Source organism: Aulonocara sp. 'chitande type north' Nkhata Bay, linkage group LG10 (assembly GCF_057382095.1).
Source record: "Aulonocara sp. 'chitande type north' Nkhata Bay isolate Kocher_YH1m ecotype deep benthic linkage group LG10, A_spYH_male_GT1.1, whole genome shotgun sequence".
Taxonomy (NCBI): Eukaryota; Metazoa; Chordata; class Actinopteri; order Cichliformes; family Cichlidae; genus Aulonocara; species Aulonocara sp. 'chitande type north' Nkhata Bay.
Genome location: NC_141353.1, coordinates 7,305,924 through 7,331,284, shown reverse-complemented (window position 1 = coordinate 7,331,284; position 25,361 = coordinate 7,305,924). Strand labels below are relative to the sequence as shown.

The following is a 25,361-nucleotide window of genomic DNA, read 5'->3' as shown; positions in this document are numbered from 1 at the left end:
ACATCCAAGCTTTTAATGCTACATGGTTGTACTCTCTCCCGCACTCCATATTATCCATTGTTGATCCACACATGTCTGTTGCTGCCACGGACGTCACACGCTTGTACGTCATTGTCATGTGACACTGTCACAAACAAAATCGCAGTTTAGTAACGCAGTAAAGCAGTAACACAGCGTGCTCACGGGAAAGTAACAGTAATCGAATTACTTTTTTGCAATAGTAATCTCTTATTTTACTTGTTACTTAAGAAAAAGTAATTGGATTACTGCCCATCTCTGCCTGCAAGACAAAACAGAGAAACATAGAACATACAATTTTGCTATGATGTGTGTGTCCACTCAAGACCAGCACCCACCATCCCCAATACAAATGGTTGTAGTAGTACCCGAGCAGATGGGCCCCTAGACTTGAGCCCCAACACCAGTAATCCACTAAATCTCTAATGAATAAAAAAATGACAAGACAAAGTAGTCTGTGTCTGAGATAAACTAATGCACAACCCACCTAAACTATCTCAAACGTCACCAACACTGCCGAGAAAGAGACTGAGGCCCAGACTCCTGACAAGAAACATCTGTAATATATTTTGTGACGAACCAATAAGTTGCTACGTATTTTATTTTCAACTTTCATAAATTTATAATCTCACTCTTTCTCTGTTTTTCCCTCTGTGCACTGAGCAGAGGAGGAGGATGAGGCAGTGCCTGCAAGACCATTAAAAGTATGGCAGCTTTTCCTTATCTTGTCTACAGTTGTAACCTTTCAGCCGTTCAAGTTGTTCTGAATAGTTCATATTTCTGACATATGCAATTAAAACTGAAATATTTTCACATGGCTTTTTTTTCTGTAAAATCGGAGACACTTAAAATACAGCCCAATCCCCAAAAGTGAGGACACTGTATAAAATGTGTAAGTCATTTAAACCACTCTATGACTGTCTTAGAAACAGTGAAGTCATATTAAGTTATATTTATAAAATATTTTAAGAATAATGCAATTGCAAAGAATTTGTGGTTTTGATATACCACTTTGTAAATACCAACATGGTCTCCTCTGAACCTGTAGAACTGTGGTTTTCCTGTATTGTCAGATACAAGTATATGGTGTATGTAAATGTTGTTAAATACCGTATTCCCTTTTAATGCGGGTTTCAAGTCAAGGTTTTATTAGTTTGAACAAATTCTGTACATAATCACACTGCACACTACTTTTCACAAGCGATTCCTACTAAAAAAGCTAGCAGATGTTATTTGTATCTTTAAAATGTTGGAATACGGAAGCATAGTAAGCACACAAGTCTGTGTGTTTTGCATACATGGAGAATGGCTCTATGCAGCCAAGTATGGACCCCACCCTTATCAGCTGAGACCAGACTCAGGGAGCATGACGTTTTTGCAGCCAAACATTACCTATTATCCAATTAGACACACTTATTGGATGCCATGTTTATCTGATAATCAAAGTGGTGGTGTGGACAGAGAAGATATACAATGTTTAGGTCAGATTAGTCCTCACTTGCTACACTACCTCAGAACTGCCGTCAAAGTGAACCAGCACAGGACTCTCAGATGACCTGCTACACAGCTTTGTTTTTAAATTTACAAGGCAAAAGAACATGGAGGTAGGATGAATTATAGTTTTTCTACTCATCCAAGGTTTGAAGTGGGGACTGGGGGCAGGGAACTGACATAGGATAGATAGAAGGCATAAAAACAATACTTTTGATTTGGTTCAATACATTGACTCAGTTTTACTAATATGTTGTAATTTTATTAGTTTTACATTCAGGATGTATTTATATTTATTATTATTATATATTATTTATATACATATACTTAAAATATTTATAAGCTTTCACAGAGAGAAAGTAATACCTAATACAGTTATTTATCCAATAGTAGACTCACACTTGTTTGATAAACTCTGTATAGTAGCCAACACATTAATGTGTTGCAAAAAGATTCCTAGAAATGTTTAGAGCACAGGTCATCACTGGAATATCTATCTATATATTCCAGTTTTTTTTTTTTTTTAATGAACAGTATAACAGAGTCAACCTGTTATAAAAAAGGCCAGTCTTCAGCAAATAAATATGTTTTAAGAAATGTTTTAAACTTAGAAAGAAAAGAGGCCTGCTTAACGTGGAAGGGCAGATCATTCCAAAACTTTGGAGCAGTTACAGCAAAAGCACAGTTACCTCTAAATTTACGCTTAGTTTTTTTTCACCTCAGACTTGTGAGTCTGTGTCATAATGGTAAAATTTGGTCTGGAGATATCTACTACAAATGCAGTTTTGAATACATTGCCAGGTGTGTTTCTCAGTCAGTTAGCAGAATTTGAACTTGAACTTAAACATATGTTAATCCAACTAATGAGTTATATGTTGAAAACAAAGTTATGCTTGGTTAATTAATAGTTTTTAATGTTATTTTCACTTGTTAAATGAAAATGATAATCCCCCCCCCCCATGTAAAATCTTTAGTCATCAGGGTAATTCAATGCAAATTGGCTATGTTTACATTTAAAGTCTGAACATATCCAGTTACCTCTTGTTAAACCAAGATAATCTCATTGTAATTCTATTCCAAACAACTATATAACATGTTTGCAGCTTATGCATTTGTGTTATTATTATTATTATTGAGAAAAAATATAACAACAACAACAACAACAACAACAACAATAATAACAACAATAACAACAATAACAATAACAACAATAACAACAATAACAACAATAACAATAATAACAACAATAACAATAACAATAACAACAACAACAATACATTTTATTTATAAGCACCTTATTTTGTCTTTTAACAATCAATGTAAATCTATTTTAGATACGGTGGCACCTCTGAAACTAAATGTTGTCCATTCTTCAAATTTCTGTCCTTGGATAAATGAAAGTATTCGAAATTTTAGGAGATATTGTCGCAAATTAGAACGTTTATGGAAGGCTTCCAAGCTTGAGGTCCATAGGGTACATCTCAAGGAATCAATTTTCTCACTTAACAACATGATAAAAAATGCCAGAACGGAATATTTTGCTAATTTAATAGCTTCAAAAAAGAAAAATCCCAGAGTATTGTTTGATACAATTAAAAACATTGTCTCTCCTGATATTCCTCATGTACCAGTCTATACTAAATCTGACTGTAATGACTTTTTAAACTATTTTGTTAATAAGGTCGCTGCTGTCAGGTCTAATATTTCTCCATCATCCTCTCAGTATCACATTGACACGTTGTTTACCTCTGATACCTGGTCCTCTTTTACTCCTGTTACCTTACAGGACATCAGTGCTCTGCTTGGTCGAATGAAACTGACTTCAAGCCACCTTGATGTACTTCCTCCATCATTTTTCATTAGTGTGTTTGACTCTATTGGCCCCTGTATTCTGGAAATAATTAATACTTCTCTTTATACTGGCTCAGTTCCCAGCTATTTTAAACAAGCTATTGTTGAACCAATATTAAAGAAACCAAATTTGGACCCATCTCTTCCAAGCAGTTACAGGCCAATATCAAAACTTCCATTGGTGTCAAAGATTTTGGAAAAAATAGTTGCAGAACAACTTATAAACTTTTTGGAAAAGAACAATGTTCTGGACATTTTCCAGTCTGGTTTCCGCAAATTGCACTCCACTGAAACCGCTTTGCTTAAAGTGTCTAGTGACATTCTGATGGCAGCAGACTCTGGAGAGTACACTGTTCTGGTTATGTTGGATCTCAGCTCTGCTTTTGATACTGTTGATCACAGCATCATGATAAATAGGCTGAAGGACTTGTTTGGGATTACTGGCGTTGTTTTAAAATGGTTTATGTCATATCTATCTGAGAGATCCTTTACTGTCTGTATAAATCATGTGCTGTCTGAAACATCAGTTCTGTCTTCTGGGGTACCTCAAGGATCTGTTTTAGGTCCTATTCTCTTTTTGCTGTATATCCTCCCTCTAGGCCACATTATCAGACGTTACAATAATATTTCTTATCATCTCTATGCTGATGACATTCAGTTGTACTGTTCTTTCAAAGCTTCTGAGTTGTATAAATTGTCTTGTTTAAATAATTGTCTGTCAGAAATCAAACAATGGTTAAATGACAATTTCCTTCAGTTAAATGCAGATAAAACAGAAACTTTGATTATTGCACCTGATCACATGCTCTCAGAAATTAGGCAGCATATCAGTTTTTTAGACCCTTCATTTCAGTCGAGTCTCAGAAACTTAGGTGTTATATTTGACAGTTCAATGTCTCTTGAGAAACACTCTAAACAACTTGTCCGGAACTGTTTTTATCATCTAAGAAACATTTCTAAACTCAGGCTACTGGTGTCAAAGGCAGAACTTGAGATGATTATTCATGCTTTTATCTCTTCTCGTTTGGATTATTGTAACGGTCTTTTTACGTGTCTTAACAAATCAGCTCTGGATCGCCTTCAGTCTGTACAGAATGCAGCGGCAAGACTTTTAACTGGTACAAACAAGAGGTCACACATTACTCCAGTTTTGGCTTCTCTTCATTGGTTGCCTGTAAATTTTAGGGTTCATTTTAAAATTTTAGTTGTAACTTTTAGAGCTCTGCATGGTGAAGCTCCCCAGTATATCTCTGACCTGTTGAAACCTCATGCTTCATCCCGAGCACTTAGGTCTTCAGGTCAGAGGCTACTGGTGGTCCCACGTACTAGATTTAAAACACGTGGGGATCGGGCTTTTCAGGCACTGGCACCTAGGCTGTGGAACTCTCTGCCGTTGTCTTTACGCTGTCTAGACTCTACTGACTCCTTTAAAAAGCAGCTGAAGACATTTTTATACAAACGGGCTTTTAACTAATTTAATTAATTTTAACTTGTATGTCTGATCTTACTGTAAAGCACTTTGTGATTTTTATCTGTGAAATTTGCTATATAAGTAAATTTTACTTACTTTTTACTTACTTACTTAAAGACCCTCAAGGTCACCTTACATACAAGATATTTATTTAAAAAAAAAAAAGTACAAGTATAAACAAGGTAAAAATGCAATTACAAAACTCAACTTTTCTTAAACACCTCTAATGCAAAAAACAAAAATACAAGCTATCTTCATTTCAAAATCTACTTGAATATGATTTTAAAAAGCATTAAACAACAATCATACAGAGTAACACATGCAGTGAAATGTTTGTGTCCAAGCTTTGGACAGGCTGCAGACGTAGCCGCGCTATGGTCTTGCAAGGAAACAGTCACATTCTTTAGAACACCGAGTTATATTGGCTCTTCTTAAAACATTTTTTCTACATTTGCTATAGAACAGACCTCAGATAACCCAACTACATTATTACATTGTTGCCAAAAAATACTGTAAATGTGATATAAACAATTATGTCATTTATCCATCTTCTCTGTGGCTGGGTCGTGGGGGCAGCAGTCTAAGCAGAGAACCCCAGGCCTCCAGGGCCTCCGCCCTGTGGGACACACAAACCACCCGAACTGGCTTCTTTCAATGTGCAGGATTAGCAGCCACCCTTCAGAAAAAGCTAATGTCATGCTTGTATCTGTGATCTTGTTCTTTCAATCACTACCCAAAGCTTATGACCATAGGTGAGGGTAGGGATGTAGAGCACACAGTAAATTGAGATCTTCGCTTTTATATTTAGCTCTCTGTTCACCATGATGGACTGGTACAGAATCCACATGACTGCAGTTGTGGCCCCAATCCATCTGTCAATTTCTGGTTATCCCTCTTTTACTTGTTATTTTCCAACACAGTATGAGTTTAGAATGTCTTGTCATTTGTTAGTTATGGTTTGGCCACTTTGTTTATTCATTTATTTTTACCAACAGAACAAAGACAGCAGGATGACAACAGAATGGAACTCAACAATGGAAAACAGAAAGCAATCAGATAGCAAACAAACAAGAACTGACATGAAAACCCAAAAAGAAACTTTAAAAAGACAAAGGCAACTGATATGTCAAGCAATGGAGGAGATCGAACAACTCTGGAGACAGACAGAAAGAAAGACAAATGAAATTGACTTCTTAAAGACAAAGACAGAGGGGCAACAGGAAGACATTGAGAGACTGACATCTGAAAAAAATAAACATCACCTACTATTAAAGCAATTTAACTTCCAAATAAAAAATATAACTGAGAAACTCAAACAAAGCAAAAATTCAGTTGCTAAGGAAAAAACAAACTTTCTGAAAACGTGGACTAAAATATATCAAGAAAAGGATACTCTGGACAGAAGACGTCAATACTTCATCAACGAGCGACACAAGCTAGACACTATAAAAGCTAGTAAGACAGAATCACCAATAAGGGAGGAACCCAAAGAGCCCCTTAATGAGCAGGTAAAGCGGGAACTGGATATACTGGAGAATGCAACTGAGAAAAACAGGGAAATAATGCTTGAAGTAAAGAAAGTTAAAGAAAAAATGGAGAAAACTAAAGCAAACATACAGCAAGCATTAAAAAGAAATAAAAAGGACATTTCAAAAAACAGTGAACAAATTAACCACATTAAACATATTATGTATGTAAAGATCAACATGGTCAAGCACAGATGGGCAAGCATTATAAAACAGGCTGAAATGAAGAAAATTCACATGTATAAAGAAGGACAGAGAGAAAGAAACGATGGAAAAGCCACATTTGACACAGTGAAGAGAAAACTGTGTAGAATCCAGGAAGAGATGGAGAAACTTTGGGATGTGCTGGAAGACAGTGAACAACAACTGGAAGTGACTCAAAGTGCAAAGCAGCAGCTAATGGCAGAGAACAATCACATGAACATCAAGATGAATATTGATTATCAAAAGCAACAAGATTCAGATCTAAGCTTTAAAGTGACACACATCCAGCCTGAAAGAGATGATTTAAAGAGAGTTGAAATGAAACTAAAGACAGGAAGGGAAAATGTAGAAAAAGACAAACCAAATACTTACATGCAGAATTTGATCTCTGAGGAAGAAGAAAACAATGAAGTGCTTTGTAACAAGGGTGAAGAAACAAAGCAGAGCATGAGGGACTTTACAGAAGTAAAGGCTCAAACAAAATGGACAAATTTTCGAGAAAAGCAAAAAAGAAGGGAGCTTGAGCGTTTGCTGGAGAAGATAAGGAAAGAGAGGGATGAGTTAGAAATCATGAAGACAAAAATACAGCGACAAAAGGAAAGGGTTGAACAAAAACTGGAAAATACTGTCACTGAGATAAAAGGTAAAATAGAAAAAACTGGTGCAGAAATGAACAACACTTGGGAGAAAATGCAGAGAACCCAAAGGGAGATTAGTAAGAACCAGGAAGAAGCCAAGAACTATATGGTAAGTATTTATTCTTTCCTTTTAGGTATTTCTTGTCAGGATCCCCTGATTTTTATTGAACCTGCTTTTAGTTGATAGACATTCAGTATTTGATAACGATTCCTTTATTTACCGACTGGAATTGTTGGAAGAAATACTCCATTAAGTACTCCAATAAAACTGTAAAAAAGTAGTAAGATGCCTGATATAACAGTTTGGGTTTAACTGAGCTTGAAATTATAATTTGCGTATACATAATTTTTTAATATTCTGACAATTGAAAGTGTATGGTTACTGATATCCACATACTGTAGTTGCTGTTGTCAATAAGTTGTGGAAATTATTCTAGCCATCCTAAAGATGATAAGAACTATCCCCAGGCTATGCAAAGTTAACATTTCTGACTTTTTCTCCAATGTTTCCCACTTGGTTCAAGCATGGAATGTTAATTACATAAGTAATTTTACTGTATAAACCTAACAAACTGAAATGCAAAAGAATGTGTAAAAATAATCAGTTATGCATTGGGAACGGTGGATTTTGGAGTCAGTGGCGAAAATACCCCCTACCACCAGATGTGTTTTTTTGTTTTGGGGTGGGGGGTGCCCTTTAAACATGGAAAAGATAGACATACACCAGTGGCAGGCAATAGAGAAAGAAAGGTGAAGAATGATTGAGTGCACTTAAGTCTGCTATAGTAAAGTAAATTATGTCATCAGACGGTGGGCACAAATGTCCATGCAGACATCAGTGTGCCTGTGTGTAATCAAAGCTAAGTCTGCTACCAGAATGGCATCACACTGTGCTGATAAGATGCTGATAATGTTATATTTAATTTAATGAAAAAAAAGAACAGTAAACATTTACAGTTAAGCATGAATAACTTCTGCTCAAAAAACTCATTCCATGTCATCTTGATCCTTATCCATGTAAGGCTACGTCCACACTTACATTGGTATTTTTGAAAACTGAGATTTTCCATTTTTAAAAAAAAATCCCATCCACACGTAAAAGCCAAAAACAAAGGAAAACGCTGCTAGGAACATGCCAAAGCAGCAGGTGGCGCTATATTCCTATCCGTGTAGAAATGTTGGCCAATCAGAAGTCAGCCTGGGTGGGAAAGAGTAAACAAAGATGGCGAATAGAAGCAGAACTGAGTCCTATGTGTGGAGGGACAGCAAATGTGTAAGCATTTAAACACTGCAGAGTAAAATTAACAGTAATGGTATTTTGTGTAAGTCCACCATTGTAGAAACTCATTTCATCGAAACAATAACGTGGCGCACAGTATGACGTCAAAAAATGCGCACACCTTTGATGCTGCGTTTTCTCCTTTTTTCTCGTCCACGTAAACGCAAAAACTGAGGTTTCAAAAATATCCACCCTGGCTGGAGTTTTTAAAAATCTCTGTTTTCAGTGACCGAAAACACCGTTTGCGTGTGGACGAAAGGTGCAAATGCATAGAAAAATCTGTGTTTTCAAAAATACCCGGGTACCTGTGGACGTAGCCTAAGTGAGATAGAAGATTTCTACATTTATTGCAACTGCCAGGCTCAGGAGCATAGCAGTCTGTGTAAGATCTAGGGTTGGGTGATTGGACGAATATATCAACTATAGGCTGAGCCCACTGGCGATTTATTTATTTGCCCATGAGTAAGTTTGCTAATAATGATGGAGCAAATAGAATCAGTCAAAAAAAAAAAATATTAAGAGTAGTGGTTTAAAAGCACCCTCTGTCATCTGTGAGCAAATGCACCCTCCTGAGAGTGTGCCCAAATGCTTGTTGATGGAGCTGCAGAAGCTGGTGATAGCCTTGTGTGGTGGCGCAAATGAGGGATAACCAGGGAAGGTGACAACGCCACCTGAGAGGAGAGTTACACCCCAGGAAAGATTTTTTTATAGCCAGTGTAGATGTTACACTATCTACCTAAGCCCACAGGCTAGTTATTAACAGCAGAGGTGAGGCAGATCAGTTTTACAAATCAAAATTTATTAAGAAAAACTACTAAAAAGCATAGAACTGAAATCAGAGTTCTTAGGGTAGCAGGGCCAAGACTGCAAGACTGTTAATTAAAACAATTAACAAACAATGATTAAAACCACAAGGCTCGCTGCCACCCTAGTAAAATAACTCGATAAAGTAACTAAACAAAATAGTTGAGACCGGCCACTTGAGGCAACCTACAGAGAGGAGTGCCCAAGGGTACCACCAATTACTCACCAATGTAGTTCCACAGCAAACCTCACCGTCACTCACACTGAAATCTAAATGGTGCGGTCTACCTATGCCTGGTGTGTACACTCTCATGCATCGAGGAGGGGATTCCACCTCATGTGCCTTGCCCCTCAACAAGCGGCCGCACCTCCACTAAAGCAATAAAACAAAGCGTAAAACATTAAACAAATTAGTAAAAGAGATAAATAAAACAAACCCACCCTAAGTTACAGTTCTTTATAAAAGCAAGATTACAATATATAAAACAATTCCAAGTAAAAGATCATAAAGAGTCAGTCGAGGCCAGTCCATAAACATTTGTAAGGCCACAACAAGACAGAACAAAACTGAACAAGAAAGAACGACACAAAACAAGATAGCACAAAACAGCAGCAGTATGGCACAATCCTGTAACAAAAGAGGGAAACAGTCGTCAAGGTCCACCCTACTATATGCCACATTATGACAAACGCAAGAGTCCCTCTTACCATTCTCTAAAGGGTAGTGATGGCCCGCTTGAAGCTGAAGCTCTGGTGCGTGTGTCAAAAAAATCAACACACTGCTTCAGAAGCACTGTGTCGAAGCTTGATTCGTTTGGCCAGAGTCACGTGATCGGTGACGTCCGAAGCTTCATTTAGAGCCTAACTGCTTCGGTATCTGATTCAATGGTTTATAAGGAAGCGAATCATTCACGGGATTTGTGGAGTGTTTTGATGGTGACAGCGAACCACTGATCATTCCACTGAGAGATTTGGAGCCAGCGAGGAATTGAGGAGGTTCTGTTGTGTGGGAGAATTTTGAGTTGATTTTTTGTCAATCCGGTGGGTTTTCCAGCTTTGTGTTCTGGCCGTTTGCTTTTGTTTTGTGCGTGTTTATTATATCTGAAAACGGGAAAAAGGTAAAATGTCAAAAATCTGCTTCCATAATATAAATATCATTAAATAACTTTAGAAAAACTTCCACTTGACTCTTTACATGTAATGTTGTAAAAATATATATTTTATTGTTTAATTAATCTGAAAATGTTAGTCTGCCAAATGTGCAGCAATTGAATTTATTTATTCTCTTTATCTGATCGTTTGTGGGGCCCAGGTAGACTGTATAACTGCATCTCTACCAGTTTCTCTGCACTCCAGCCTCCTCTGGGCCATGTGAAGGGATTTTCCTTAAGGCAGGAGAAATTATCTCCACGAAAAGGAACAGGTTCGGCCATCGCACACTAGAACAAATTTTCTTTTTAAATAAAAATGAAAAAGGGTTACCTTAAATGCATAATGTTTTTAATTTGCAAGTTCATAAGCATTTTCCTTTTCCATTTCACAATCAATTCTACCCCCAGGTCAAAAATATGTCTGGGGAAATTTCCCTAATATAATATTATTTATAAATACACCTGTCTAGCGATTGATTGCATAAGTGCATGGAGGCAGGACCTCAGAGCAGAAGCATACTCCATAATGTGTTGTACATATTATATGTAACGTGGTATTTTTCAATTATTGTATTTACCAACATCAAGAAGTCACAAGCAAAGGAAGACCACACCATGGTGCATAACAAGGAGAGTTTACTGGTCAAAACTATTTATTAAACAAATAAAACACATTTTTTTAACCACCAAAAAATACACGTTCAAAGCAACACAACGGCGGCCCAATATCAGACAGAATTCCACTCAGTAGAGTGGGCAATCATAATGAAGCAGTTGGTTTTATTTTGTGGATTCAAGCTGCTCTTCGTATTTTTGGCCACCAGATGTCACCAGAGAGGACTGTGTTGAAAAGCTTCGAGTAATGAACCGTTTTTCAATACAAGCTTCAGTGCTTCGGAAAGCTTCATTTGGCCATCACTACTAAAGGGCAATACTAAAATGAGCAGCTTTCCTGAGGAGCTCTGCAGTGCTTAAGCTGCCTAATGCTCTCAGCCACCTTGGATGGGAAAAGACTGCCAAATACCTCCATGTGGTAGTGAAGCGCAGCTGTTTCTTATAAGGTTGCTAATTATCAGCTGGGAAGGTGGATGTTAGTGCTGCAATCGAGGACATCACGTAAAATCCTACCCCAAAATCTGCTTCACTACACTAGCATACTCAGCCAGATGGTGGACACGTACATGCTCATGCAAGTTAGTCGTGTTTGAGTACTTATACTTATACATCTGCACAAGGGGCAGACCGTTTTGGTTACATCCTTAGGTTTACTATTTTCATCTGGTTTAAAGCCAAAGAAATCCCAACTTGGCAACTTTATATTTCTTTAGTGCTGTCAACGTTAAAGTGGCACCATCACGACTAACGCGTTTAACAATTAACCCATCTGGATCGCAGACTGAGTCAAAATCCCTTAAATGTCTCTCTCAACGCATTTCGAGCAGTTTGTCCAAAGTTTATTCATTCTGCACTCCAGATGGGTTAATCGTGATGACTGCATAAATGTTGACAGCCCTAATTTTTTGGGGAAATTAGTTCGTCCATGTTTGGACTTCATCTGTGTTGTAAATGTGCAAATCACTCCATGCATGGCTACATTGCTCTGCCAATCAACAAGTCTGCGTATGCGCGAATATATCGCCCATCGTCGATTATTGGACTGACAATTGTCGGTTGGAAAATTTTTACATATGGCCCAACCCTAGTAAGATCCATAAATGTGAAACAAAAAATTAAAACATAGATGTTTTAAGAAGATCTTTATTGTTGTCTTGGTGTCATCAAAAACAAAAAAAGCTCTTTTTTTCTGTTTTTGTGAAGGAAAAACTGACATCCATGAAAACTTGGGTCAACAAATGGATATCGGCACAATCTACAATCAAACATACTTTTTCAGTGAACGCATCCAAACTTCAAGAATCACAGTATGAAATAGACACAGACTCCCTTGAGGATCAAACATCAGCAATTCCAAAGGACAAAAAAGGGAAAAAAAGTATAACAGATACAACATCATTACAAAATTCTGTAACATTAGATGATCAGCATCAAAATAAAAAAATAAAAGAACAACAGAAGGAGCATTTTGAATCCAAATATTGTTTTGCAGAAGGCAAAAATGGGGAGCAGGACTTTTGCTTACAGATGCGAACTGAAATTCATGAAGAAGTAGTGCATGATAAAACTGAATTACTGATAATTGTAAGAGAAAGGGAAGAAGTGGAAAAACTGATACGTAACCTAAAGCAGCAAGAGGGGGAAATAAAGGAACAAATAAAGTACACTATTGATAACATGAACGAAAAAACTCAAGATATAAAAAGGCTCATTTTGGAAATAAATGACCTGCAGAGGGCAGACACTGTAATTACAGTCGGGGAAACTGAAAATGCCCAGGAAGTATTAACTAAGCTGTTGGAAGAAACTGAACAGAGAAAGATTTTGATGCTGAACACCAAAGTTTTCAAAAATGAAATAATAAAATATGAAGTACAAGAGGGGGACGATGCCAAAAAAATAAAACAAGAGTCTAGCTTGATAAGGCTTAATGTTAACAAGCAAAAACTAATTCAGAAATCAGGAGAAGAGATGAAAAAACATGTTGAACACACCGATGAAGATAAAAAGGACAGAGGAGCCGATATACAAAGACTCAGGGCAGAGATTTACAAAACACAAGAGATTATAAGAACGCTAAGAGGAGGACTTGAGAACCTAGCGGAAAAAAATAACATGGACAAATATCAACAGAATGAAGGCAGTGAAATTGAAGGATTGCTAAAAGACATCAAACAGTTTCAAGAGTTTTTGGAAATTGTAAAAACCAAAATAAAGCAAAGTGAAGTACATATGACAGAAGAAATGAGCAATATAAAATCAATGAAAACTGCAGTGAAAAAGAAGAGAAGAGAATTAGATCAAAGGTTAGAAAATACTTTGAAAGAGAGAGATGGATTAGACATCTTTAAAATAAAAATGCAGAGGCAAACTGAACTGATTCGGCAGAATTTAGAAAAAATGGCAAAAGTTAAGAGCACAGTCGAGAAAATAGCTGCTAAGACCAGAAGGAAAATTGAAGAGATAGAAATTAGTATGAAGGAGACTGAAATAAAACTAAGACAGTTTAAAGACCTTGACTGCATTAACCTTAACTTGACAAAAGGCGCAAAACCAGACATGGAACATGGTAGTACACCTAAGCAAAGAACTGCTCTTGAAATTTTCAAGACTGAAATTAAGAAGACAATGGACAATAAAAGAGATAAACTGACAAAAAACAAAATGGACAAAGAAACTGAGGGAACAGAAAGCCTCAAACAAGTTAATGAGAAACTGGAGGAGGTAAAACTTTCATTAGACAGTCTGGGTCAAAAAAATAAAAAATCAGTTAGTGAGAATGTAAAACAAATAATCAAGAGAGAAGAGACTGAGATGACAGAACAGATCCAAACAGCGATAAAGAATAAGAAAATGGTTAAACAGCTAACTGAAACAGAAATACAGGAGGAAGAGGTGAACCATTTGAGGGAGAAAACTGAAAGAAAAGAACAGGAGCTTGATGACGGAGTACACATGACCAAAAGGCAAATAAGAGAAATGGAGCTGCTGCAATCAGAATTGAAAATAAAGGTAAAAGAATTTGAGCGTTTTTTTAGAAAAAGTATGAGAAAAAAGGAGGAAATTGAAATAATGTGGTATGAAATACAACAAGAAAAGGAAGCATTGAGGACCGAGATCAAAAAGAAAAGAAGAGAATTAGACCAAAGACTGGAGATGACTATGAGAAAAAGGGATGAACTAGAAGTGTTAAGGGTAAAATTGAAACGACAGATGGAAGAGCTGGCTGAGGAGAAGCAGAGAGACCATAATCTGTTCATCCATCTACCCAATGAACATGAAAAACATTTTGGAAGGAAAGATGTGAAAATGTTAATGGAGAAAATCAAAAACCACAGCTTAAAAGTTTCTCAGTATACTATTTACATCCAAGACATAAGAGACAAGTTTAATTTACACATGGGAACAATTAGGACAGAGATGAAAATTCTAGAAAATGTGAATGCTCATTTAGAAAAGGACAGAAAAGGATTCAGAGAAGTTGAGGCTGAAAATAAGAATATAACAAACAAAATGAAGAGGTTAAAATATCAGCTTAATATACTCTTTGGAAGAGTTACCATACAAGACACTGCAGAGATGGATGAAACAATCAACATCTGGGAAAAAATCCAAAGAGAAAAACAGAAGCTTGATATGAGACTAGAAAATATTAAAAGGGAAAGACAAGAGATAGAAGTTCTGGTGGTTGAGCTGGAGATGAAGAAAAGAGAAAACCAACGTGTAATCAAAAGAAGCATTCAAAAAGAACAGAAGATAAAAAGAATATGGGCTACTTTCAAAGAAGAAAGAACTGCCCTCGTGAGAGAAACAAAGCAGAAAAAGGAGGTTGAACAACGACGAGAGGAGATCATCAAACATCAAGGTGAACAAGAAATAAAGCAGAAGTTGCAAAAAGAAAAGAAAGGGATGCAAAGTGAAATTGAAGACATGAGGATGAAAGAAAAAAGGAAACAAATTCAAAAACAATGGGAACTAATCAAGAAATACTTAGGGGAATATAAAAAGGTAATTAAAAACACTCAATTCATCATTGGAATAATTCAGAATGAAAATAAACACATGCAAGACCAAAAAAATTTCTACATGACCAAAAGGAAAGAAACACTGAATATTAAAAGTGAATTAAATAGGCAAAAGGAAATTATACGGTGTGCATTAAAAAACATACAACAAGAGCCAAAACATGGGGAACAAGTGGAGACAAAAATCAAGACGGAGCAAGGAAAGCATGAAAATGAAAGGGAAAAAATATATGAGATAGAAAAAGATGCCTTGGATGACTTGAGTGCAGACGAGAGTCAAGACAAAGAGGATCTTGAAAGAGTGAAAGAGTTGTTGAAAAAGAACCAGAAACTTGACATGAGAGGCTGTAAAATCAAAAAAGAAATAGACATATTAAAACAAAAAAATGAAAACATAAAAGAGGAAAGGAAAACAACTGAAATAAAAGAAACTGAAAAAAAAATGAAACTGAAAGATTTCAATAAAATGTTTTGGGGCAAACAAAAAGAAAAACACAGTACTGAGTATCTGACTGTAAAGAAAGAATATAAAAGAGAAACGACTAAGGATGGTATAAAAAGGGTGATCTTACAAGACACAAAACAAGACTTGATAAAAAAAGAGATCAAAAAATGTAACCAGGAAAAAGAAAAAGTCATCCAGATGAAAACTAGACGTGAGAATAGAAAAGAACTGTTGTTGAAGGTAAGGAGAAACATCAAAGATGAAGAGAAAGAGATGGAAATGAGAGGAGACCAAGTCATGGATGAAATGAAATCGCTAGAGATTCTGAAAGTGAAACTTCAACAACTGAAGGGGGATATAAAAGCCAAAATGGAGAGATTACTACAAAATGTTGACAACAGGTCAAGGCTGCAAACAGTGTTGGAAGAAAAACTTCCAACCCAAGACAAACTGAACGAAAGCATTCGCTGTTTCACTGAAATGTTAGAGAGAGAAAAGGAAGGTGTGAGAAGTATCCTTTCAGACATGGTCACCAAGAGAGAATGCACAGAAAATAAATGGAAGCAGCAGTTTGAACTGGACAAACGAGAGCTTGATAAAGTGAAAGAAGATCTGAGACACGACAGAGAAGATCTGGAGAGAGAAAGTGAGGTGCTGAATAAAGAGAAAATGGATTTGAAGGTGTTGATGTCTGACATCAAGAAACAATTTGAAATATTGGAAGAAAAGAAAGAAAATATAAAAGAAGAACGAGACTCAATGGAAACCATAAAGCTTGAACTGCTCAATAAGATGGAACATGTAAACAGGCTGTTACATGAGACAAATGACGAAAAAGCCAAGATTAGAAATTGTATCCTTCAGGTTCAAATGGAAAAAGAAAGACTTGAAGACATTTTAAGCAAGATTTTCTTAACACATAATGAAGAAAAAGTCAAGGAAGATGGCCTCAGAAGTCAAACAAAAGAAGTGGAAATCATGAAAAAGGAATTACAGAGTGAAAGAGCAAAAGTGGAGAGTCTTGTGAGGAATCTGAAGAAGAAGCAAGAAGAGCTTGAACGTGCAAAGGGAATCATGAGTGAAGAAAAAGAAGAGATGAAAGAGATGAAGACTGACATTGCCAAAGAACGAGAACTGTTGTTGAAGGAAAGGAGAAATATGGAAGAAGAGCGGTCTGAGATGGAAATGAGAGGAGACCAAGTCATGGATGAAATGAAATTGCTAGAGATTCTGAAAGTGAAACTTCAACAACTGAAGGAGGATATAAAAGCCAAAATGGAGAGATTACTACAAAATGTTGACAACAGGTCAAGGCTGCAAACAGTGTTGGAAGAAAAACTTCCAACCCAAGACGAACTGAAAGAAAGCATTCGCTGTTTCACTGAAATGTTAGAGAGAGAAAAGGAAGGTGTGAGAAGTATCCTTTCAGAAATGGTCACCAAGAGAGAATGCACAGAAAATGAATGGAAGCAGCAGTTTGAACTGGACAAACGAGAGCAAGATAAAGTGAAAGAAGATCTGAGACACGACAGAGAAGATCTGGAGAGAGAAAGTGAGGTTCTGAATAAAGAGAAAATGGATTTGAAGGTGTTGATGTCTGACATCAAGAAACAATTTGAAATATTGGAAGAAAAGAAACAAAATATAAAAGAAGAACGAGACTCAATGGAAACCATAAAGCTTGAACTGCTCAATAAGATGGAACATGTAAACAGGCTGTTACATGAGACAAATGACGAAAAAGCCAAGATTAAAAATTGTATCCTTCAGGTTCAAACGGAAAAAGAAAGACTTGAAGACATTTTAAGCAAGATTTTCTTAACACATAATGAAGAAAAAGTCAAGGAAGATGAACTCAGAAGTCAAACAAAAGAAGTGGAAATCATGAAAAAGGAATTACAGAGTGAAAGAGCAAAAGTGGAGAGTCTGATGAGGAATCTGAAGAAGAAGCAAGAAGAGCTTGAACGTGCAAAGGGAATCATGAGTGAAGAAAAAGAAGAGATGAAAGAGATGAAGACTGACATTGCCAAAGAACGAGAACTGTTGTTGAAGGAAAGGAGAAATATGGAAGAAGAGCGGTCTGAGATGGAAATGAGAGGAGACCAAGTCATGGATGAAATGAAATTGCTAGAGATTCTGAAAGTGAAACTTCAACAACTGAAGGAGGATATAAAAGCCAAAATGGAGAGATTACTACAAAATGTTGACAACAGGTCAAGGCTGCAAACAGTGTTGGAAGAAAAACTTCCAACCCAAGACGAACTGAAAGAAAGCATTCGCTGTTTCACTGAAATGTTAGAGAGAGAAAAGGAAGGTGTGAGAAGTATCCTTTCAGAAATGGTCACCAAGAGAGAAAGCACAGAAAATGAATGGAAGCAGCAGTTTGAACTGGACAAACGAGAGCTTGATGAAGTGAAAGAAGATCTGAGACACGACAGAGAAGATCTGGAGAGAGAAAGTGAGGTGCTGAATAAAGAGAAAATGGATTTGAAGGTGTTGATGTCTGACATCAAGAAACAATTTGAAATATTGGAAGAAAAGAAACAAAATATAAAAGAAGAACGAGACTCAATGGAAACCATAAAGCTTGAACTGCTCGATAAGATGGAACATGTAAACAGGCTGTTACATGAGACAAATGACGAAAAAGCCAAGATTAAAAATTGTATCCTTCAGGTTCAAACGGAAAAAGAAAGACTTGAAGACATTTTAAGCAAGATTTTCTTAACACATAATGAAGAAAAAGTCAAGGAAGATGACCTCAGAAGACAAACAAAAGAAGTGGAAATCATGAAAAAGGAATTACAGAGTGAAAGAGCAAAAGTGGAGAGTCTGATGAGGAATCTGAAGAAGAAGCAAGAAGAGCTTGAACGTGCAAAGGGAATCATGAGTGAAGAAAAAGAAGAGATGAAAGAGATGAAGAGTGACATTGCCAAAGAACGAGAACTGTTGTTGAAGGAAAGGAGAAATATGGAAGAAGAGCGGTCTGAGATGGAAATGAGAGGAGACCAAGTCATGGATGAAATGAAATTGCTAGAGATTCTGAAAGTGAAACTTCAACAACTGAAGGAGGATATAAAAGCCAAAATGGAGAGATTACTACAAAATGTTGACAACAGGTCAAGGCTGCAAACAGTGTTGGAAGAAAAACTTCCAACCCAAGACGAACTGAAAGAAAGCATTCGCTGTTTCACTGAAATGTTAGAGAGAGAAAAGGAAGGTGTGAGAAGTATCCTTTCAGAAATGGTCACCAAGAGAGAAAGCACAGAAAATGAATGGAAGCAGCAGTTTGAACTGGACAAACGAGAGCTTGATGAAGTGAAAGAAGATCTGAGACACGACAGAGAAGATCTGGAGAGAGAAAGTGAGGTGCTGAATAAAGAGAAAATGGATTTGAAGGTGTTGATGTCTGACATCAAGAAACAATTTGAAATATTGGAAGAAAAGAAAGAAAATATAAAAGAAGAACGAGACTCAATGGAAACCATAAAGCTTGAACTGCTCGATAAGATGGAACATGTAAACAGGCTGTTACATGAGACAAATGACGAAAAAGCCAAGATTAAAAATTGTATCCTTCAGGTTCAAACGGAAAAAGAAAGACTTGAAGACATTTTAAGCAAGATTTTCTTAACACATAATGAAGAAAAAGTCAAGGAAGATGACCTCAGAAGACAAACAAAAGAAGTGGAAATCATGAAAAAGGAATTACAGAGTGAAAGAGCAAAAGTGGAGAGTCTGATGAGGAATCTGAAGAAGAAGCAAGAAGAGCTTGAACGTGCAAAGGAAATCATGAGTGAAGAAAAAGAAGAGATGAAAGAGATGAAGACTGACATTGCCAAAGAACGAGAACTGTTGTTGAAGGAAAGGAGAAATATGGAAGAAGAGCGGTCTGAGATGGAAATGAGAGGAGACCAAGTCATGGATGAAATGAAATTGCTAGAGATTCTGAAAGTGAAACTTCAACAACTGAAGGAGGATATAAAAGCCAAAATGGAGAGATTACTACAAAATGTTGACAACAGGTCAAGGCTGCAAACAGTGTTGGAAGAAAAACTTCCAACCCAAGACGAACTGAAAGAAAGCATTCGCTGTTTCACTGAAATGTTAGAGAGAGAAAAGGAAGGTGTGAGAAGTATCCTTTCAGACATGGTCACCAAGAGAGAATGCACAGAAAATGAATGGAAGAAGCAGTTTGAACTGGACAAACGAGAACTTGATAAAGTGAAAGAAGATCTGAAACATGACAGAGAAGATCTGGAGAGAGAAAGTGAGCTGTTGAATAAAGAGAAAATGGATTTGAAGGTGTTGATGTCTGACATCAAGAAACAATTTGAAATATTGGAAGAAAAGAAACAAAACATAAAAGAAGAACGAGACTCAATGGAAACCATAAAGCTTGAACTGCTCAATAAGATGGAACATGTAAACAGGCTGTTACATGAGACAAATGACGAAAAAGCCAAGATTAAAAATTGTATCCTTCAGGTTCAAACGGAAAAAGAAAGACTTGAAGACATTTTAAGCAAGATTTTCTTAACACATAATGAAGAAAAAGTCAAGGAAGATGACCTCAGAAGACAAACAAAAGAAGTGGAAATCATGAAAAAGGAATTACAGAGTGAAAGAGCAAAAGTGGAGAGTCTGATGAGGAATCTGAAGAAGAAGCAAGAAGAGCTTGAACGTGCAAAGGGAATCATGAGTGAAGAAAAAGAAGAGATGAAAGAGATGAAGACTGACATTGCCAAAGAACGAGAACTGTTGTTGAAGGAAAGGAGAAATATGGAAGAAGAGCGGTCTGAGATGGAAATGAGAGGAGACCAAGTCATGGATGAAATGAAATTGCTAGAGATTCTGAAAGTGAAACTTCAACAACTGAAGGAGGATATAAAAGCCAAAATGGAGAGATTACTACAAAATGTTGACAACAGGTCAAGGCTGCAAACAGTGTTGGAAGAAAAACTTCCAACCCAAGACGAACTGAAAGAAAGCATTCGCTGTTTCACTGAAATGTTAGAGAGAGAAAAGGAAGGTGTGAGAAGTATCCTTTCAGACATGGTCACCAAGAGAGAATGCACAGAAAATGAATGGAAGAAGCAGTTTGAACTGGACAAACGAGAACTTGATAAAGTGAAAGAAGATCTGAAACATGACAGAGAAGATCTGGAGAGAGAAAGTGAGGTGTTGAATAAAGAGAAAATGGATTTGAAGGTGTTGATGTCTGACATCAAGAAACAATTTGAAATATTGGAAGAAAAGAAACAAAATATAAAAGAAGAACGAGACTCAATGGAAACCATAAAGCTTGAACTGCTCAATAAGATGGAACATGTAAACAGGCTGTTACATGAGACAAATGACGAAAAAGCCAAGATTAGAAATTGTATCCTTCAGGTTCAAATGGAAAAAGAAAGACTTGAAGACATTTTAAGCAAGATTTTCTTAACACATAATGAAGAAAAAGTCAAGGAAGATGGCCTCAGAAGAGAAACAAAAGAAGTGGAAATCATGAAAAAGGAATTACAGAGTGAAAGAGCAAAAGTGGAGAGTCTGATGAGGAATCTGAAGAAGAAGCAAGAAGAGCTTGAACGTGCAAAGGGAATCATGAGTGAAGAAAAAGAAGAGATGAAAGAGATGAAGACTGACATTGCCAAAGAACGAGAACTGTTGTTGAAGGAAAGGAGAAATATGGAAGAAGAGCGGTCTGAGATGGAAATGAGAGGAGACCAAGTCATGGATGAAATGAAATTGCTAGAGATTCTGAAAGTGAAACTTCAACAACTGAAGGAGGATATAAAAGCCAAAATGGAGAGATTACTACAAAATGTTGACAACAGGTCAAGGCTGCAAACAGTGTTGGAAGAAAAACTTCCAACCCAAGACGAACTGAAAGAAAGCATTCGCTGTTTCACTGAAATGTTAGAGAGAGAAAAGGAAGGTGTGAGAAGTATCCTTTCAGAAATGGTCACCAAGAGAGAAAGCACAGAAAATGAATGGAAGCAGCAGTTTGAACTGGACAAACGAGAGCTTGATGAAGTGAAAGAAGATCTGAGACATGACAGAGAAGATCTGGAGAGAGAAAGTGAGGTGCTGAATAAAGAGAAAATGGATTTGAAGGTGTTGATGTCTGACATCAAGAAACAATTTGAAATATTGGAAGAAAAGAAACAAAATATAAAAGAAGAACGAGACTCAATGGAAACCATAAAGCTTGAACTGCTCAATAAGATGGAACATGTAAACAGGCTGTTACATGAGACAAATGACGAAAAAGCCAAGATTAAAAATTGTATCCTTCAGGTTCAAACGGAAAAAGAAAGATTTGAAGACATTTTAAGCAAGATTTTCTTAACACATAATGAAGAAAAAGTCAAGGAAGATGGCCTCAGAAGACAAACAAAAGAAGTGGAAATCATGAAAAAGGAATTACAGAGTGAAAGAGCAAAAGTGGAGAGTCTGATGAGGAATCTGAAGAAGAAGCAAGAAGAGCTTGAACGTGCAAAGGGAATCATGAGTGAAGAAAAAGAAGAGATGAAAGAGATGAAGACTGACATTGCCAAAGAACGAGAACTGTTGTTGAAGGAAAGGAGAAATATGGGAGAAGAGCGGTCTGAGATGGAAATGAGAGGAGACCAAGTCATGGATGAAATGAAATTGCTAGAGATTCTGAAAGTGAAACTTCAACAACTGAAGGAGGATATAAAAGCCAAAATGGAGAGATTACTACAAAATGTTGACAACAGGTCAAGGCTGCAAACAGTGTTGGAAGAAAAACTTCCAACCCAAGACGAACTGAAAGAAAGCATTCGCTGTTTCACTGAAATGTTAGAGAGAGAAAAGGAAGGTGTGAGAAGTATCCTTTCAGAAATGGTCACCAAGAGAGAAAGCACAGAAAATGAATGGAAGCAGCAGTTTGAACTGGACAAACGAGAGCTTGATGAAGTGAAAGAAGATCTGAGACACGACAGAGAAGATCTGGAGAGAGAAAGTGAGGTGCTGAATAAAGAGAAAATGGATTTGAAGGTGTTGATGTCTGACATCAAGAAACAATTTGAAATATTGGAAGAAAAGAAACAAAATATAAAAGAAGAACGAGACTCAATGGAAACCATAAAGCTTGAACTGCTCGATAAGATGGAACATGTAAACAGGCTGTTACATGAGACAAATGACGAAAAAGCCAAGATTAAAAATTGTATCCTTCAGGTTCAAACGGAAAAAGAAAGATTTGAAGACATTTTAAGCAAGATTTTCTTAACACATAATGAAGAAAAAGTCAAGGAAGATGACCTCAGAAGACAAACAAAAGAAGTGGAAATCATGAAAAAGGAATTACAGAGTGAAAGAGCAAAAGTGGAGAGTCTGATGAGGAATCTGAAGAAGAAGCAAGAAGAGCTTGAACGTGCAAAGGGAATCATGAGTGAAGAAAAAGAAGAGATGAAAGAGATGAAGACTGACATTGCCAAAGAACGAGAACTGTTGTTGAAGGAAAGGAGAAATATGGGAGAAGAGCGGTCTGAGATGGAAATGAGAGGAGACCAAGTCATGGATGAAATGAAATTGCTAGAGATTCTGAAAGTGAAACTTCAACAACTGAAGGAGGATATAAAAGCCAAAATGGAGAGATTACTACAAAATGTTGACAACAGGTCAAGGCTGCAAACAGTGTTGGAAGAAAAACTTCCAACCCAAGACGAACTGAAAGAAAGCATTCGCTGTTTCACTGAAATGTTAGAGAGAGAAAAGGAAGGTGTGAGAAGTATCCTTTCAGACATGGTCACCAAGAGAGAATGCACAGAAAATGAATGGAAGAAGCAGTTTGAACTGGACAAACGAGAACTTGATAAAGTGAAAGAAGATCTGAAACATGACAGAGAAGATCTGGAGAGAGAAAGTGAGGTGTTGAATAAAGAGAAAATGGATTTGAAGGTGTTGATGTCTGACATCAAGAAACAATTTGAAATATTGGAAGAAAAGAAACAAAATATAAAAGAAGAACGAGACTCAATGGAAACCATAAAGCTTGAACTGCTCAATAAGATGGAACATGTAAACAGGCTGTTACATGAGACAAATGACGAAAAAGCCAAGATTAAAAATTGTATCCTTCAGGTTCAAATGGAAAAAGAAAGACTTGAAGACATTTTAAGCAAGATTTTCTTAACACATAATGAAGAAAAAGTCAAGGAAGATGGCCTCAGAAGACAAACAAAAGAAGTGGAAATCATGAAAAAGGAATTACAGAGTGAAAGAGCAAAAGTGGAGAGTCTGATGAGGAATCTGAAGAAGAAGCAAGAAGAGCTTGAACGTGCAAAGGGAATCATGAGTGAAGAAAAAGAAGAGATGAAAGAGATGAAGACTGACATTGCCAAAGAACGAGAACTGTTGTTGAAGGAAAGGAGAAATATGGAAGAAGAGCGGTCTGAGATGGAAATGAGAGGAGACCAAGTCATGGATGAAATGAAATTGCTAGAGATTCTGAAAGTGAAACTTCAACAACTGAAGGAGGATATAAAAGCCAAAATGGAGAGATTACTACAAAATGTTGACAACAGGTCAAGGCTGCAAACAGTGTTGGAAGAAAAACTTCCAACCCAAGACGAACTGAAAGAAAGCATTCGCTGTTTCACTGAAATGTTAGAGAGAGAAAAGGAAGGTGTGAGAAGTATCCTTTCAGAAATGGTCACCAAGAGAGAAAGCACAGAAAATGAATGGAAGCAGCAGTTTGAACTGGACAAACGAGAGCTTGATGAAGTGAAAGAAGATCTGAGACACGACAGAGAAGATCTGGAGAGAGAAAGTGAGGTGTTGAATAAAGAGAAAATGGATTTGAAGGTGTTGATGTCTGACATCAAGAAACAATTTGAAATATTGGAAGAAAAGAAACAAAATATAAAAGAAGAACGAGACTCAATGGAAACCATAAAGCTTGAACTGCTCAATAAGATGGAACATGTAAACAGGCTGTTACATGAGACAAATGACGAAAAAGCCAAGATTAGAAATTGTATCCTTCAGGTTCAAATGGAAAAAGAAAGACTTGAAGACATTTTAAGCAAGATTTTCTTAACACATAATGAAGAAAAAGTCAAGGAAGATGGCCTCAGAAGAGAAACAAAAGAAGTGGAAATCATGAAAAAGGAATTACAGAGTGAAAGAGCAAAAGTGGAGAGTCTGATGAGGAATCTGAAGAAGAAGCAAGAAGAGCTTGAACGTGCAAAGGGAATCATGAGTGAAGAAAAAGAAGAGATGAAAGAGATGAAGACTGACATTGCCAAAGAACGAGAACTGTTGTTGAAGGAAAGGAGAAATATGGAAGAAGAGCGGTCTGAGATGGAAATGAGAGGAGACCAAGTCATGGATGAAATGAAATTGCTAGAGATTCTGAAAGTGAAACTTCAACAACTGAAGGAGGATATAAAAGCCAAAATGGAGAGATTACTACAAAATGTTGACAACAGGTCAAGGCTGCAAACAGTGTTGGAAGAAAAACTTCCAACCCAAGACGAACTGAAAGAAAGCATTCGCTGTTTCACTGAAATGTTAGAGAGAGAAAAGGAAGGTGTGAGAAGTATCCTTTCAGAAATGGTCACCAAGAGAGAAAGCACAGAAAATGAATGGAAGCAGCAGTTTGAACTGGACAAACGAGAGCTTGATGAAGTGAAAGAAGATCTGAGACACGACAGAGAAGATCTGGAGAGAGAAAGTGAGGTGCTGAATAAAGAGAAAATGGATTTGAAGGTGTTGATGTCTGACATCAAGAAACAATTTGAAATATTGGAAGAAAAGAAACAAAATATAAAAGAAGAACGAGACTCAATGGAAACCATAAAGCTTGAACTG

General features: G+C 36.8%; 1 protein-coding gene across 1 annotated transcript in view; it reads left to right on the top strand.

Annotated features, from left to right (window-relative positions):
• Positions 1–1,499: 1,499 nt before the first annotated feature.
• LOC147320118 (uncharacterized) overlaps positions 1,500–25,361 on the top strand; it is a 44,910-nt gene continuing 21,048 nt past the window's right edge. Inside the window, exons 1-3 of the mRNA XM_086307948.1 lie at positions 1,500–1,622; positions 5,827–7,308; positions 12,252–23,630. Coding sequence (XP_086164074.1) covers positions 1,617–1,622; positions 5,827–7,308; positions 12,252–23,630 — 12,867 coding nt within the window. The 5' untranslated portion in view covers positions 1,500–1,616. The remainder of the gene's footprint in view (positions 1,623–5,826; positions 7,309–12,251; positions 23,631–25,361) is intronic.